This window comes from Xylocopa sonorina, chromosome 5 (assembly GCF_050948175.1).
Source record: "Xylocopa sonorina isolate GNS202 chromosome 5, iyXylSono1_principal, whole genome shotgun sequence".
Lineage (NCBI taxonomy): Eukaryota > Metazoa > Arthropoda > Insecta > Hymenoptera > Apidae > Xylocopa > Xylocopa sonorina.
This window is the reverse complement of record NC_135197.1, coordinates 1476686-1494706: the sequence shown is the minus strand read 5'-3', so window position 1 is coordinate 1494706 and position 18021 is coordinate 1476686. Positions and strand designations below refer to the sequence as shown.

Genomic DNA, 18021 nt, shown 5'->3' with positions numbered 1-18021 from the left:
AATTATTCAGAATTGTTTCGATAATGTTAAACAGCGTCTGTTACGAATGATTTGGATAATCAAGTTCTCAACTTTCTCTAACCCATCGCATCGACAGGGTGTGTAAGATCAAAGAATGCTTTAGCCGAAATAGTTTGTCTACACGGCAGACAGCCAATCTGCGCGGATAAAACGCAAATATGAATACACGTACCCATGTAATAGATATAAATGACTCGGACGGGCAGAAATAAATCGTCGTGTGTTGCAGCACACAAGACCAGCCTTAATGTTTAAACAAATATAATAAAATTACCGAATAAATGTATATTATTATTAATATACAAGTTTCTTCACTTTCGATATTGAACGATACAGTAAGTATGTATTTTCATAAATCTCTTCTACTTGGAAAAGGCAAAAGCGAACGTGGAAATTGGAGGTGCTCGTTCTGAAATTCGTAAATTCACCGAACACGGTACCATTTACTTCCTTCCGATAGGCATCGTGAACCGTTAGGAAGGACACCACGGGTGGAACCGCGGGTAAAAAGGAGCGACCAGAGTAGCCGAGAAAACGAGCAGCAGAACGGTGAACGACAGAAGAAGAGCGGAGAGGTGGAGAACCGGCCGCGTCGGCTCGATCAAGCGTCGATGACTGGACAAGTTTCCGCGGATGGGTATCCTGGTAGGGCCGAGAAATGGCGGCTGAGGCGACAGCCTCTCACGCCCACTCTCTCTTCGACGCAGCCACTGGAAACACCGTCCTCGTCGAGTCGGGGCAAATTAGGTAAAAACAAAAACAGTTCGCCCTCTGCCTCGAAAGATATTGCTGGCCCTTTCAGCTCCATTGTGCGCGATAATGGACCCCGAGTAATTAACCATGGTCTCGTCCAAGCAGTTCCAACTCACCGACCATCGATCTAACCGCGAAATATCCGACGACCATTCTTTCTTTCTTTCATTTCCTTCTACTTTCTCACGGAAGCAAATCGTTGCAAATAAATCATTCATTTTGCTATTTTTGCCATTTTTCCAATCTAATTACGCAGAAGATTTCATCGAAGATCGCCAGAACAAAAACCGCGATTACTTAACGGATAAACTATCTCGGCTAGAGTATTTTAGTGTAACAGATAGAATCGTCCAATGATTTTATCTCGATTCTATCTCCATGTAGTCTCTATCGATCATCCATCTTGAATCCATATATCCATATATTCTGCAATATGAAAAACAATGATTATTAAACTGAATTTTATAGGATATATATTTCATCTATCTATTTTTCTCCACTCGTCGAACGGCGCGAGCAGACCATTTATTCGTTGACAGACTTCTTCTTCCTCTCATCATTCCACACGCCGTTTACCCTGATTTCTTCGTATGTTAAATACGGTAGCTGATTGCCATCCGACACGGAACGATCGTAGCAGCCAGATAACTTCTCCGTGTACGATCACTAAACAAATGATCCCGATCTCGGGCAGCGATGCTTTTAATTAACCAGCGGCACGATGACGCGAGCCTGTTGCCTGTTAGCTCGGGTACGTCATCGTGTTTGCTGTTAGATCGCAGCTTTTTTATCCGGTTTTTCTTTCTCTTCGATTAAATCGTCCTCCGGCTATATAAATATAAATACCTTTTTTACACATTTTACCCAGAACCGTTGAAAATAATTCTCTCCTCGAATGTAAAATTCAAATGAATTAATTTGCGCAAAAATGTGGAAAATTCGTTTTTTATTATATCTTATATTATCGGCATAGTTGAAGGCTTTTGCTTTAACAATATTTTAAACAGCATTTCTGAAAACCGTTCTCAAAGAAATTCTCAAACATTTAAAAAAAAAGGTGAATCTTGGGGTTAACCCTGGCTATCACTGGCGATGGTCCGCCGAGAAAACAATGACGATCAGGTCGGCTCGTTCCCGACTTTGGCTTGATTAGTCATTATCTAGATAGGTGGTGCATCATCCCGATCTTCTGCCGGCCGTGTAACAGGTACGACGGACGGCCATTGTTATGGCCAGGAAAAACTCGAATCCGCCGGGTAGAAATGAGAAACGAAGAGGAAAAAAGACGGAGAGAAAAAGAGGTGCCGTGGAGAGCCGTGGTGGAAAAAGAAGAAAAAGCACGAGCAAGCAGGAGAGCTCTCGTTTGAGGTAGCCGCCAGCTCATTCACGTTTCGGAATGAGATCGCCTTCCTTCTTTCTCTTCCGATCGATCCCCTTCCCACTTTCGTCCTTTTCACCATTTCTGCCGAGCCCACCACCCCGTCTCCCTCTTCGTATCACGATCCATCCATCTCGTTGCATATTACCATGACCGTTCGAACACCTTCACACTCCAGAGACTACGTGTCGTGTTGCGTCACCAACACGTTATTAAACTAGCCAGGGAATGTCATTTTCCTTCCAAACTATTCGTTTCACTGGTTATTGGTGGTTTTCAAAGGTTAACGATTACAGAAATATTTTTTAATCGATCGCTCGCTTAATTACACAAAATAATCGTATCGTTGACTGGACACGAAGTTGCGCTACTTTCTCCAACTTTATTTACATATGTCAGAAAGAATGTGTCACACACTAATACGTGACAACGAGCCAGTTTCGTTACCGTGGTACCTTTACGCGTTTACTTGGCAATTATGATTATCCAAAAATTACGTGTGCTATTTGTTATTTGAATTTAATAATCTTTCACGATTATTCGATCGATTGCAGATTCTATTTATCGAGGAGAAGAAAGATCGTTGACAGAGTAGGAGAACAAAGGAGCGGCGGTACGAGCCAGTAGCATGTAATGGCGTCATTTCCTTGTCAGCCGTTTCCGGTGCAAATTAATTTATCAACAGCGAAGCCATTCCCGCGCCACGAGCAGTTTTGCAGCTACGACTGGCCGTTCGGCTGGACCAGCCACGAAATTACGCCGCTTTTTTGTTCGAGGCCATCCTTAAATTAGGAGCCAATTGGTCGGCGCGATCGGTGGTGCCCCGCTGATCCTCTCGCTATTCCCCCACCGAAGAAAATTGGATTTCGTGCCTCGGTGTCCAGGCTCGGGGACGAAATCGCGGCAAGATTGATGACCGTTCGCCATAGGAACACCTCTCTAAGGAAACTTTTTCGAATCGCCGCACGTGAAGAGGCGACTCCGCGAGCACCCTTGCTTTTGTTTCCCTTTACCCGGCATTACCTTTACCTTTTCACACCCTCCGCGAAAGATCTCTCTACTACTCTACTACTCTACCACGCGTTCAATGTCCATTCTTTTTCGAAAAATCTAATCAAAATCAGCAGTGAGACGCGTGTCATGCTTTAGTTGCTTTTCGACGGACGCAACAACGGTGGATAAAATAAATATAACACGAGGAAAGGCACGAAGCGTGTGCATCAGTCAAGCCTAGATTCGGCAGAAATGTCTCAATTTGCGGGTTTATGTTCCGCCGTTTTCACGGATGCCATCAGGTGTAAAGCCCGACCCGGTGACTATAAATAAGCAAAACCACGTGTCGGTGATGCCTCGCTCTGCTCACCTATTATTAGTGGCAATTAATGAGGATACGCTTTCTGCGGAGAATGTATCCGTGGTAACGCGCGTTCGCCTCGCCTATCTCCCCGTGGAAACTTCCTACCAGCCTAATTGCGCTCACTTACGCTCCCGTCAAAGTGTATTCTCGCCTTTGCTTCTCCAGTCAACCCTTTCCTACCGCTTACCAAGCGGTACCGAGACTTTTCCACTTTCCATCAACTGCCGCATTAGGTGCCGAAACAAATCACTCAACCTAATTACTCGTTCCATGAATCCTCCTCAGTTAGTCTGTTCCATTCTATGTAAGTATAGCGGAGAAGAATCTTTTGGTATTCACCAGTCACAGTAACGCAACGTAAATAGAATATGCACCGTATCTGCATAATATGTACGTCGTGGTCTGTCCGGATATTAACTCCGCGCAGCTATTAAGCAGCAATAAACGATCTCGAGTTACATCACATACAAAACATATTACATCAATGAATTATCGATCTACCAACAGCAAACGACAACAAATAAATATATATATAAAAATAAAAAAACAAATGCAAAACAAAGATCACCCATATACCAAATAGTTCAGTTAATATCGCGAATCGCATCATTTTATCGTTCGCATTGCCACTCTAATCCTGTGTTAGCAAAACATTTGCGGGAACCGTTGTCGTGGATGAGATCTTTCAGAGTCGTCGGCGGCAACAGCAGCACTAACCAGATTACATCGAAAGTTTAGCCAATTCGCAGCGCGAACAGAATACCAACAGTCCGCCTAATCCCGACGTTTGCCTCTCTCGTGGTTAATCCCATAATCCTCTTGTCTGTTATGTGACCGCTTGTGGTGGACATCCATTAACCGGTCCCACGGGGCCAATAATGGCTACGACGAACAGAAGAGAATTTTCTTTATCCCTGTCCGGTTCGTACCTCGACTGTTCCGCACTAACGTGGACATCGTGGACACGCGTGACGCGAGGCTGATTTACAACCAATTGATTCATTGCAAACTCCTCAGAAATTCCGAATACCCGCTACCGAAACGCAAACCCACGCCCATTAAATACCGCTAATCCTTTTTCCCAATTTCTTCGCCCAGTGCGAACGATGGATAATTGCCTTGCGGTTGCTTTTACGCTTTATTCTGTCTCCGTGGTGCTATGTCGTTTAACAAGTTCATTTTCAACGTTGCTAGTTACGTATTGGCGTAATCGTATTGTGATAATCAACGCAAGCCTTAGAATCGCTAAAACTCATATCATTCTACAATATATATTATATATTATCCCGTTCCGTAGTTCTCGAAAACGGACGTCCAAAGCAGCAACCCCGTGGAACGAGGAACCAATCGACTCGGTTGCCTCTGACAATTAGTCATAATTCACGGTGAAATCAGGCCTGCAGGCTAATAATCAGCTCCAGTTTTCACTCTGCGACCGGTCGTATAACCATTATTCGTATAAACGGTTTTACGGTGTCCGCGTAAAGTTCCTCGAGGCCTTGGTCGAGCGCGCGCGCGTAGACGAGCTATCATAAATTTCCGGCCACATGATTTTCACCGGCCCTAACAATCACCTTTCGCGCGTTTTACGATGCCAGTTTTACGGGCGTTTATTACCCGATCCCGATCCCGATCCCGATCCCGATCCCGATCCCGATCCCGGCTCCGATTTACGATTATCCTTCCGTTACCGCGCGTGTCCGATCTTTTACTACTTTTTTTTTACCACGGCACGCGTAAACTCCCTGAATTTTTCACCAATTATTAACCAACGATTAAGTTACCACAGTGCTGTATTAATTTCAATTGGGTAGCTTAAAAATTTCTTAAAAATTTCATTAAAACTATTATTCTTATTCAACTTAAACAAATTTTTTGAATTATGCTATTGCTTAACGGTTGAATAGTTTCTAAAATTAATTCGATCACTTGAAACGATCGTTAGATCTCAAATTAGAGATTAAAGTATATTTACTTTAAAGTTACTTTGTTAAGGAGAAAAGAGAACTTTTGTCAAAATGTTAATCACATGTTCTACAATTTTACTCACTTTCGACTTCCACTGTGGACGATGCCTTGATTTCCAGTGGATTAAAATAATGTACAGAGGATAATTAACGCGGAGTCTATTTATTTATCCCCCACTATTCAATTCGATGTCCAACCCCACCAGCAGACTGACAGACGCACATACGCATGTATTAAGCTCGATCGTGAACGAGTTGTGGGCGTTACGGAGGCTGGCCAAAGGGACCCCACCACCGAGCTCGGGCTTCGACGTGGGTGTTACGGTTCCTTGGAAATGTTACACTTTTGTTCCGACCCCGCGCTTCACCGAGAACGATTCTCTTCTCTTTATTAATTACAACTTTATTACTCTCTGCTTTCGATGTAGAGTATCTCGTTCTATTATTGTTGCATTAATGAAAAGTCGTCAAGTCAAGTGAACGTGAACACACGAGCTCTGTTTTCAGTACAGTTCTATTGAGAATAAAATAATAATATAATGGCATACAATCTGAAATTCTATCGTTTACTTGACGCTTAGTACACTGTTTTGGTTATTTATTTTGTTATGCTCGACTAAATGGTTAGTGTGCTCGAAAAGTGAGAAATTTTAGCTAAACCACTAGAAGATGTTAAAATCGAAAATAAATTATATAATTTATATGAAATAAAATCATATTATTACCGTCTTAAGTAAATTTCAAATGATTTTAACGCTTGTACTCGACTTATTCTACTATAAAATTTGATCGATCACTAGAAGGGTACGTTTAATCACGTGATTGTCAGGAAAATTTGCGAAAATAGTCAAATACGAATATTAGACAATATAAAACGGACGTGCTTTAACATTAGAAATAGAAGAGAAGAATTAAGAAGAAGAAATTCCATTGAAAGAGAAAAATCGATGAATCCTCCTCCCGTATAGATATTATAGTAATCCGTATGTATGCGTTATGATTTACGAGGTCGTCCGTTCAGGAATGCCAGCGAAAATCAACTTTTACGAGTTGATGAGTTTATGGAGGTACCCGATGGTACCCGATGGTGGCCGGCGTGTGGCCGTCGTCCGACCATAGGAAATCGGTCGTGGATTCCACGATTTCGCTCGTTCATCGTGAAAGGGCTCCCTCTTCTCGCCCATCTTTCGAGGGCGAGACCTTGCATTTCTTGATTTACTGCTACCACGATGGAAAAAAGTTCGCTGAATAAAAACTTTTGAGCACACTTCCATTGTCGAACTCGTGTTGCTCTCTGCTTTTTAACTTTTCAAATTAAATCCTCTGACGATTTAATAAATGTAATATCAGCGATACAAGGAGAGAGAGAGAGAGAGAGAGAGAGAGAGAGAGAGAGAGAGAGAGAGAGAGAGAGAGAGAGAGAGAGAGAGAGAGAGATTAACGTGTTCTTATGAAATTTTTTTGAAGCCACGAATGTAGAAAACATCGGCAAGGATATTTCAAATGGTCAAGAGTCTCGAACAACGTATCGAATCGAAGTCCCGACAAAATTCAAATGCAATTTGAACGTTTCGTTTCGACCAAGATACGTTGGCTTGCATCAAGAAATAATGGAAGTTTACTTTTTGACCGACAACAGAGTGTTTGGCAAGCAGGTCTCTGGTTTCCAATTCGTCATAGAAATGATAGGCTATGAAACACAAACTGAACTGAACATCGAATATCTTTCAAATAGAACGTTCCAATTTGGGCGGAAGTCACTGGTTATCAAATTCAGTTGGATCCACCGTGCGTTGATCTTGGCATTGTAATGATCGATTCGGATGTTTGTCAGCAAATCTTCAACGTTATCAACACTGGTATCTTTTTATTCGAGTAAAACGAGTTATTAAGTATGCGAGTAATTGAAGAACCGAAGTAAGTTTCAGGTAGTTCCACTGTGGAAGTTATCATAAAAACGCCAGGGTGTTTACGAAGACAAATATCAGTGTATCCGAAATCTACGGTTCTACAACCTGGAATACCTCGCAAAATTACTGTAAGACTGATGCCTGAGTCAAGCATCGTCGCAAATGCCAAACGGTAGAAGAAAACAGTGAATTTTTCAATTTATCAAATTATCAACACTTTCTTTTTCAATAAACTTCAAACAAATTGATAGAACATTCGATAGTAGATATTACAATCCGTCGTTAAACATGCTCGAATTTCCAATCCAAGTGGAAATTTTGTCCCAGGAGCCAGAAAAGCCACCGGCATCGATAGCGAAAATTCTTGCCAGTTTGACCGCTTGTCATGGTCTAATCATAGGTAAAAAAAAAAAAGAAAAAGAGAAAAGAAGAAAATTTGTCATAATTTCATTTTTCAGAACCAACAAACATTGATTTGGGACACGTTTACACTCACGAATCAATTTCTACAGAGTTAACATTGACGAATCAGTCTCTGCTTACTCAAAAGTACGCTTTCCCACTTTTACCGTCGTCCATGGATATACATCCTAACCACGGTGTCGGAGCCATTCTCCCTGGAGAAACTATCAGGCTTCATTTAATTTATTCTCCGTGTCTAACGGACATTCCTGGGAACGAAATCGGAGCAAACGGTTTCAGCGGTGCACAGAGGTTGCGTACAATTTATTTCTGTTGTTAGAGTCGGTTGATCAAATTTATGAAGGATCAATCGTTCGACAGTTTTCTCGTACGAGTAGCCACGCTGGCTGAGCTCGCTGGGAGAAAGAAACGAATGGAACTGAAGAAACTGAAGGATTATTTGAACGCGCAATCGACAAACCGACGGCGTAATTACACGACGTGTGGTTTTCCATCTGTCATGTCTGTGAATCTTAAAACAGCCGAGTTTAAGCGTCAAATGAACGATCGAGAGGAGAATGATAGTGAAAACGTTACGTATAATGACGATTCTGTGGCAAAAGAAAACAGTTACGTATATTTAGTAATTAAGATTTGAAAACTGGAGAGACTAGTGAAATGTATATGTTGGTATAGAATTGGACTATTGCGATAGAAAAAATGGAAGGAACGTCACGAAAGTTAACGCGTGCATCGTCGATACCCTCTGCGAGTTAAGTGAACAAATCATCGAATTACCTGCCACCCCTTGTGGTTCATTTGCAATGGTAAATAACTCTTGGATACTTTTCTCGTATTAATTAATTACATAATAAAATATTATTTTAAGAAATTACTATAAACTATTCAATCCGTGACATACAAATTAAATATGCAAGCTACTTATTAATACCTGTATGTAATTAACATAATTATTCCCCTTTTAATTTGCGTAACATGTGTCCGTTATATTTAAAAAGAATTATTACAATTTATTTTTTACAATTATTATAATTTGTATATTATAATATTGTTAACAAAATGTCTCAAAATTCAGGTAAAATTCATTAATAAATGTAATATCAGCGATACAAGGATCGATAATATTAGTGTTTGCGGAGAAAGATTTTCTCGAAGATGGAAATTTATTTGCAAATGAGGGAGAAAGGAGACGACAGAACAAGCAGGCCCAGGCAGGCCCAGGCAAGCCCAGGCAGGCCTAGCCGTGCCCCGAAGGACATCAAATGGGACTTTATGATTGTATTTATGGCCAATTTTATAGCTAAGTCCCGTGAAATGTCCGAAAATTGTCAGTTCTCATCTTTTCGACTTCGAGGACAAGGGTCCCGCGAAACGAACGCGAACTTTCGAAAATGCCTCGCAAAATAGGCCGACTACGTCTTCGAAGAATAACCAAATGGAATATCGTTTAACAATAAATTTCATAGAAATAGAATTATTGAAATATAAATAGGGAAAAAACCAATTTTGACAATAAAATCATCGAAGGATATCGAAGTGAGAGAGCGGAGCCATTACCATTACACATTAACGCGTTCCCGATGATACTAATTACTAGGATCCTCTAAAAATCCCGTTCGTTCTTTTCCAAACCATGACCGAGCAGCTTTCTCGGCACCCGTTTCGAACTTGGTGAATAGAACTCTATGTTTTACGATCATTATACGTATAATATTCTCTTACCAGATTTCTCTTCAAACTGAAACTTTTGAGAAGCGTTTTACACAATATTTAGTAAGCTGACCTACCTTGTACAACCACTGGTATAATTTACACTTTACTCCATATGAAAATGATCGCAGCATATTAAATGTTTCAACAAGTCGTCTTTTACTACAAGTTCTTCAGAGCGTAGAGTAGAGTTGATTTACACCGGTGCAATGTCAGGGTAGCCGAATCTCGATTCTCCGTCCACCTCAGCCGGCAATAAAACGTGAAAAATTCGTGTTCTCGGCTGGCCACGAGATGTGGCTACCGTAAGGTCGTTTTCATGAAAAACCATCGGCTACCGTGCGCCAATAAAATTTACGAGACGTTGCGGTGCCCCTAGTCCTCTGCCGAAGCCTCTGCTGACCTACTGTCCGCTCCATTGTCCCGTCCGGTGAATCCTCCTTCCCTATCCCTTCAAATCACCTCGAATCTAAGACAAAATAGAGAATAAAGGAGAAAAATATATTGGAAAGAGGGAGTCGTAGGCGTAGGACCGATCCAATTTCGTACGCAGTTTTCTGATCTGGCTCGTATTGAAATTTGTCGCGGCATTCACGGCTATCTTTCTCCTGTACAGCTGTTTAACCAGCTGTAACGCGTCACACCTCTCCTCGTGGCGGTTTTGCGGCCCCCGTGCCCCTTCGATGGTCGCCACGGCGGTCTACACGGCGGAATTTTTTCACAAAAGGCACGTGTGCATCGATAATACGCTGACTGTTGCGTGACCGCCGCTTCCGTTCGGTAACCGAAATGGATTTTTACTCCCGCCCCACCGGAGAAAGTTTCTCTATCTACGATACATACCTGGACTAAACTATTTCTAACTAGATTCGTTTCCTCGAATTCTCACATTATCCATATACTTTTTTTTTCTATTCTAGTCATTTTAAACAAATAGAAATGGAGAAGACTTCTTCAAATGTGCAATTTTTTATTTCAATTATTCTTTCCATTTTTTTTATTTCCGCTCGATTCAAATTTCTCATCCACACGAGTATTCGTAATGAATATTTCGAGTCGTACTTGTGCCCTTGAAAAATCGAGGACACCACTGTCAACGGATACACGTCCGAAGGGCCAAGTAAGTAAGGGAGAATTTATGGGTTTATAACCCGTACGAACACACCGGTAGCGATCGCAGTCCGACGTGGATAATACCAGGCAGTTCGCGTGGCGGGATGCCTTCATTGTGCTTCCCAGCTAGCCGTAAAAATGGAAAGTTTTGGGAGAGAAGCTCTCATGGTCGGCACAATTCTCGAAAATTTAGGGCTACTGGGTCTCTAGGGCAAATCGTCGCACAGAGCAGACGATTTTCACCAAGATCCTCGGTTTTCGTCACGTCGTCCACGGGAGACGGAACGCGTCCGTCCCACCCACCACTTTGAACGGTTGATTTACGATCACCGATCCGAGGAAAGAGGCGAGCGACTTCTGTTTGGCCACGCGACCCTCTGTTCGAGATGGAAAGAGAGTTCGCCACCCCCTCGAGACGCTTGACAAATAGCCTCGACGAGAGAGAGAGAGAGAGAGAGAGAGAGAGAGAGAGACTATCGCGACTGGATTGTGAGATATTTTGAAAATGTTTGGAACTGTTTGACAAGGGGCGCGTGCCGTGTCGCGCGACCCATTCCCCCAACATTCCCGAATCACCCACTGAGATCTCTCAGGTGAAATTGTTCGAACGCTTTCTTCCGACTCCCTACTAAGGGAGCGCGTGTCCAACAATCGACAACTAAGCTCTACATCTTTCTATCCCGACGATATCTATAATAAATATACAATATTCATTTCCATGGAATCCTAATCCGAGTCTAGTTTTTCTCAAACTTTTAGTGTTTATTGTTTGTTTTATAAACTTGTGCATGCTACGTATCGTTGATTAATTTTATTTGTAACATTATTTATTTACGCATATTTTTCATGTAGCAAATTTCAATGTAATTTCATAACAATTGTTTTGTTTCCCTTTTTCTGGGAAAAGTTATTAATCGTTGCCGTGATTTTCTTATTATAATATTTTCCTCAATTTTTATCCCTGCACGGTGTGATCTTGTATGGTTTCCCCGGTTGCAAGGCGATCGGAAAATAAAAGATGAATCATTCATGGCCTGAGCGAAACACGATGAAAACAAGGTGTCGAAATTATTTTATGCGACGATTCCCTGTGAAGCAACCGACTGTAAATTGGAAAATTATTAACAGCCAATTGGATGTCGATTAATAATTCCACCGAGAGAGACAGCCTCCGCTTATGGGATTATCTATAGGGGTGTCAGTTGCTCCGTGAAATTCTCCATCGATCTACGAAATTATCCGACATATGGCTGCTAGAGGAGCTTTTTTATGGGTTATCGCGCGTTAGAGCTACTATTTCCGGTTTACTGTCTGAATATTCATTAACAGTACTTCCATCTTAAAATCTTTTGTTCTCACTGTATGTTTCATATTACTCTTATAGCAACTGGTGACCAATTTTATTTTTATAATAAGGATCGCGAATTCCTACAAACGTAGCAAACATATTGCAAACATACTGTTCTCGTACAATGTCGCAAATAATCAAATTAAATCTACTATAATTGGACATTACATTGCTTTCTTGTTAGCGCGATCACTCTCAACGCGTAAACGATTTTTAATAAAATAAACGATTTTCTATAACATTCAACGTTTTCAGAGCATTTAAAAGGGGAGAAAATGAATTAAAATAGAAAAAATGAAAAGCAACTACTGACCACCTCTACGCGCTAATTCCGACTCTGACGACGGACTTCGCTTCAATGCTTCTCGATAACGTAAAACGAGAAGAAAACGCGACGTGAAACGAATGAAGTATTCGAGATTTCTAAATAAGACCGGTAGCGCACTCACCGGCTTCCATAATCCGCTAGTAATTTCCAAGGGGCGAAAGCTCGCGAGGATCGAGTACTAAAATATCCCAGGGACAGAGGCGTGTGACGTGTGTGGCAAGAGCGGTGGTAAAAGAAGAAATAGAGAGCGGGGAAAGAACCGCGCAATTACAGCGCTCCTCCCTAACCCCTTCTTCCGCGGTCGGCGTCGGGTGAGACCGAGGAAGGCGCCGGTTCAAAGTTCGTAGTACACGTATGAATTATACATTCGGCGCAGCCAGTGTGTAATCGTCCGGTGCATCATTATCCTCGGCCAGTTTCTGTTACGATTCCATCTGGCACGAGATCTCGCCGCAATCGCGGAACCGAACGGAAGGCAGGGCCCATGTAATACCATGTCTACCGTCTAGGTTAATTTAGAGGATCGAACCTTCTCATTTTCTGGGGTGTTTGCCATCGTTCTTAGTGCTCGGATGTTCGAGGAAGGTGCTTCTGTTTGTCCAAGATTTAACACGTCCACTGCCCTTTTAAGGGCCTCGGTGCTTGATAGAGACTGTTTTTTTTTTCTTTTTTTTTTCAGGTCTGCTGTGATTGTTTCTGGGTGATTAATGCAATTGTATGTTTATTACTTTTCACAATCATTTTTTCAATCGGGATTTCGGAGTGAATCAATCGATCGCATGTATTCACTTCCGATCTCTGCAACAAAATACTTCTAATGGACAGGTGGTCCAACGACCTTTAAAATAGTTCGACTTACTTATGCAATAATTATATTAAAGAACGCGGATCTTAGCCATAGTTTTTCATCCCGAAGTTAGACACATTAAAATATACAATAATCGTTCCAAAAGAAAAAACAAAAAAACAGTTTACATCGTAAACACGAATGGATGGAGAATAAAAAAATGTGAAAGAGTGGAATCTATACAGATCTATGCAAATTTGATTTGATCACAGTCATTACATTTGTTTCAAATTATTTCTGATTATTTAATAATTATTCGATCGATTAAGATGGCATCCTAAGAGAAAGTCTTGAATTTCAAAGACTAATTGGAATATTAGGAATAATAAGATAATTTTTTAACTTTTACATCGTTTCCAACTATTATATTATATAAGGACACTTTAGATTCATTCGATATGTATCGATCTAGAAATGTCGATAACTTTATATTTACGACTTTATGGCAGAATTAATATTTCCTGTTATGTAAATAGGAGTGTTGAATTAAATTTATTTTTATTAATTTTATTAGATAAGGTGAAGAGCATTTCGACGTGTTCAGCATCAGACATTCAAGGGAGAGGAGCGCTGACATCTTAATCTTAAAGCTTCAGCTACGCGTTGCCAACGAGAAATCAGTTGAACCATGATAACAGGAATAATACAAGTGATACAATCGTCCGTGGTTCAACCATTGCCGACGAGATAGAAGATAGACCACTTCCCTAATGCATTTTTAAGCACCTGTATTTGTTATATCACCGTCTGGGATATTATACAATATTTATTAAAACCTGTTTGAATACGTTAGTAGTATTGTTAATATGTTGATTAGCCCATTATTCCTTTTTTTCCGTTACCAGACTCTTTAAGGATTTTTCTTAACGATTTCTTCGTTCGGTATTGCTCTAAAATCGTACGATTCAGACAAAAGAAGAGGATAGTTTATTAGAATATTAACTTTATATTATCGTTGTATACTACTTTTAAGCTGATTATCATATTTTTTTACTAAAACAATGTTTAATTGTAATTCGTTTGTTTTATATATATAATATACGAATATAAACCAAACGCTCAAAAACTTAGTAAAACAGAAAGGGGCAGATAAAAAGGTACACCTGTAAAATTGTTACAGGTGGCGCTATCTCTTCAAGCAGCGCTAAAAATGATCGCACATCGTTATCGACAGCGAAGGAAACTAAACTATTCATGATGGGGGCTGAAATTAAATGCCCATCAGTTTCCATCGGGAAACCACGACTTCACGGAAGCCACGCCTCCGTCAATAATTATTCGATAATTACCGAGACATTGATAGAGAAGAGAGTGTATATTGTGTGCAATGATACATTGCATAATTGATTTTATTAATATATGATTTATAATATTGTTACGTCTCAGCTCGCGATTTCAAGATAATGGTACTCCCCTCATGTCCCCGATTTATAATATTTTGAGCCAATCGGTAATTACGCATGATTATACTCTCGAAGCTGAGATTCCGGCAACAGGTACAAGAATGGAAACTATGATATGATAATAAAATTCAGAGTATTTGGGGAAAAAATGTAAGATAACATAATCTATCTAAGTATAAAATAAATCTATTATACAATGAATATGCAATACAATCGTTTACCGACATAAGGTTAAAGCTAGATATAGTAAGAATTAGGAATAATTACGATCGAGATAATAATACTTGGGTAGATTGCCGGTCCTGCTCAAGGTAAACTCAGAGACAGACTGATTTAACTATTGGTGGTACAGAGGGTTCCTATACTAAAGTTTTAATATGGTAAGACAATGATATTTCGGTTGCCTGGACAAAAATGGTTGTTTAATTTTTCATTCGCACGGGGTTTTCTTCGTGATTGCTTGGCTATCGCTATTACAATAATTCACATTCAGGTGATTTTATGGATCTCGTCTTATGAATGGTACTGCTTTAAATACTCGACGTCACAATATCTATCTTTCTATATCACACGTAAAGATCGTTATCGACGCTGGGGGAAACTACTGCTGATAGATTCGTTGCGTGATCTTTTCGAAGAGAACTGAAATTAAGTTTTGACCAGTTTGATCACTTTTTGCAGAGATGGCGCAACAAGTTGGTTTTTTCAAATAAAAAATTTGACAAACATTAAAGAAAATGACGTTATCAACTAGTAGTGGAAGAAACGACTAGCGTTTACGAAGATACTTTGTAAAATTTATTTATTTAATTTTACGCTAATGTATTTAATTTAGGTACATGTATTTTATGCGTCACATTTTCGAAATTTTCGAAAATTAATTAACGATAGATTAGCAGATAGAGTATTTCTCTCTTTTATTGTTACCAATGATAGCGCGGATGTTCATTTAAACTTGTTTCTATATCTCATCGGACATTTTAAAATATGAAATACTTTATTCTTTCGTTATAATACAATTTATACCACAGAACCTTTTTTGCTGTAATAATGTTTGCGCGAAGCTATAAACGAAAAGTTTTGCATCTACTGTAATTGCATGGTTAGACTTCAAGAAAATGGTTATTTAAAAATGGTCTGTACGTCTGTACGTCGTTCTACGATTGCTAAATAAATAAAATCCGTAAATAGTGTCGATTTAGGTTTGCGATTTCATAGAAAGATTGTAAGGAAATTGTAAGGTAAAAAATATGGATTACAGAAAAATACTTATCAATATATTGTTATTATTCGATTTTATCGTTTGTCTACTTTTTTTAATTTATACGAATCGATATTCTAACAAAACTCTGAAGTATATTAGAAAAGTGACAATTATGCAGGAAGTACGCGAAAATATTTCAAAGAAAAAATTCTTTCCGCAAGATTATGGATGTTTCTATGATGAGAAAACCAGAGCTAGACTTGAAAGAGAGAGCTGTGGAACCTGGAATGGTGAGCTTTATAATTCACCATCTTTGTAGACAGAGTTAAGTATTTACGAGTATTGCCCTTGCATTACAATGTAGGGTTAGTAGGTTTAAAAAGACGTCAGGAGATTAGTAAAACAGCGGACACAGGACTAGGACAGGGCGATGAATCTGAAACCGAGAAGGTCAGAGATTATCTCTAAAGTAACTTATCGAAGAAGCAAGCATATTAAATGACCTCTTAATTTTGCAAATAGAGGACTGGCGGAAATGAAGTATACTTCGTACCAGAAACGAAGAAAGTCACTAGTGCGGAAAAAACTGGCAAATCTGCTTGTAATGTCCTATGACGTGTACGGCCAATAATATTTAAATATAGTACTTATATACAGTTACCTCACTATAGATTGCACCTTTACAAAATGGTCGAAGTTGAAGGCACTTCGAATGAAGAAAGAAAGAAAAGAACGGGAGGAGCATTTGCATCGTTACAAAGAATACCAGTTTATTGCATCTTTGATTAAATTGAAAGTAAAATAATAATTTAATAAAGCTAATAAAAGATACATAGAGAGAGAGAGAGAGAGAGAGAGAGAGAGAGAGAGAGAGAGAGAGAGAGAGAGAGAGAGAGAGAGAGAGAGAGAAATTTTAATTTGACGATGTTTTAGAACACCCTATCGCATAAAAAATGGAATTATACTTGCCATTTGGAAGAAAGAACGACTTTTCGAAAGGAGATTCGTGCTAAAAAAATTCTAAGGTTCTGTTCAATTGATCCTAATGAAATGATTAAAAGGAGCCTAATGAAAACTGGTGTTTTGCAGATTAAAATTGAGCCACTTTATCAGTGAAACATTGCCAATTGATACCACAATTTTCGATAAGGTTAGTTCTTCTTCTCTTCTCTAATAGAAGAAGATTTCCAAGTACGATTAAGTATGATTTTTTAAATATCTTCTTTCTGAATCGAAAATAGATGATAAAGTACGAACAGGAAAAGAAGAAACAGCTGAAACTTAGACAGCAGAGAATGATAAGCATCGTAAAAAGTGTTATGCAGGAAATGAACAATGGTACTCGTTGGTTGAAAAAATCAAGTGATGGTCGTTCGAAGAAAATTGAATTAGAAATCACGGAAGAAAGTTTAGCTGAAATTTCACTCGAGAAAATTAGTAACGAAAAATCGGCCACTCAGAAAGGAACTTCTAAATACAGTACCATAATTATGCCAAATGTTCCGAAACTGCTGAGACAGGACAATGATATGACACGTTCAGACTTAACATCTGAAGAAACTGAAAGAATAACAGCTGAGAATAAATACGTTGTTGTCGAAAAAGAAGGAATTACTTCAGAATCCATAATGTTAAAAGAATCTAAATCATCGATCGAACAAGTATTTCCAGAGGACACCTGTTTCCTCGCAATTCCAAGCATAGTAACATTTAATGTAAGCACATTAACAACTTGTTCTTCACTTGAAATTAATTAAAGGACAGCAAACTGATTTAACAGGACTTCGAAGCGAACAAATCGTACTGCAGGAAATTATTAGTTAAAAATAAAACAGCGAAATGGGCATATCTGCGATTCCACAAAGTGCACACAGAAGTATGGGAGCCTGGAGTTGTCGAGGTTTTTTCAATTGATTACCTCGATCCGTAAAAATTATTATAAATGCCAGGAAGAAATCATTTAAAGAACATTTTTTTGTACAGATCGATGTTACGAATGCAGCTAGAGTAAAACCTGGTTTGGACGCGTCGTTTAACGTGAAATTCTCCGCTATGCACGAGGAAGTAGTGACAGCGGACATTCGCTTCCTCACTCTGAATTCTAAAGACACGAAAACTTTGCACCAATTCTGTGTTCCCGTTCGATGTACACCGCGGACCGCTATGCCTGTGATCGATCCTACGGAACTTAGGTGTAATTTATCGTACTCTGAATCTCATTTCGTGACGAAAAATTTACTGCAAACGCGATAGAAATGG

The 18021-nt window shown here is 39.6% G+C and overlaps 2 protein-coding genes across 3 annotated transcripts in view; one reads left to right on the top strand and one right to left on the bottom strand.

The window, feature by feature from the left end:
- Nucleotides 1–18021, bottom strand: part of LOC143423629 (QRFP-like peptide receptor) — a 105147-nt gene that overhangs the window by 4534 nt on the left and 82592 nt on the right. The gene's annotated exons all lie outside the window — the stretch shown is intronic.
- LOC143423853 (uncharacterized) lies at nt 7087–18015 on the top strand. Its single transcript, XM_076895459.1, has 10 exons — nt 7087–7131; nt 7212–7335; nt 7405–7558; nt 7653–7786; nt 7845–8100; nt 8170–8276; nt 16127–16212; nt 17004–17477; nt 17543–17662; nt 17746–18015. The coding sequence occupies exons 1-10, from the start codon at nt 7087–7089 to the stop codon at nt 18013–18015; spliced, it is 1770 nt and encodes a 589-aa protein (XP_076751574.1).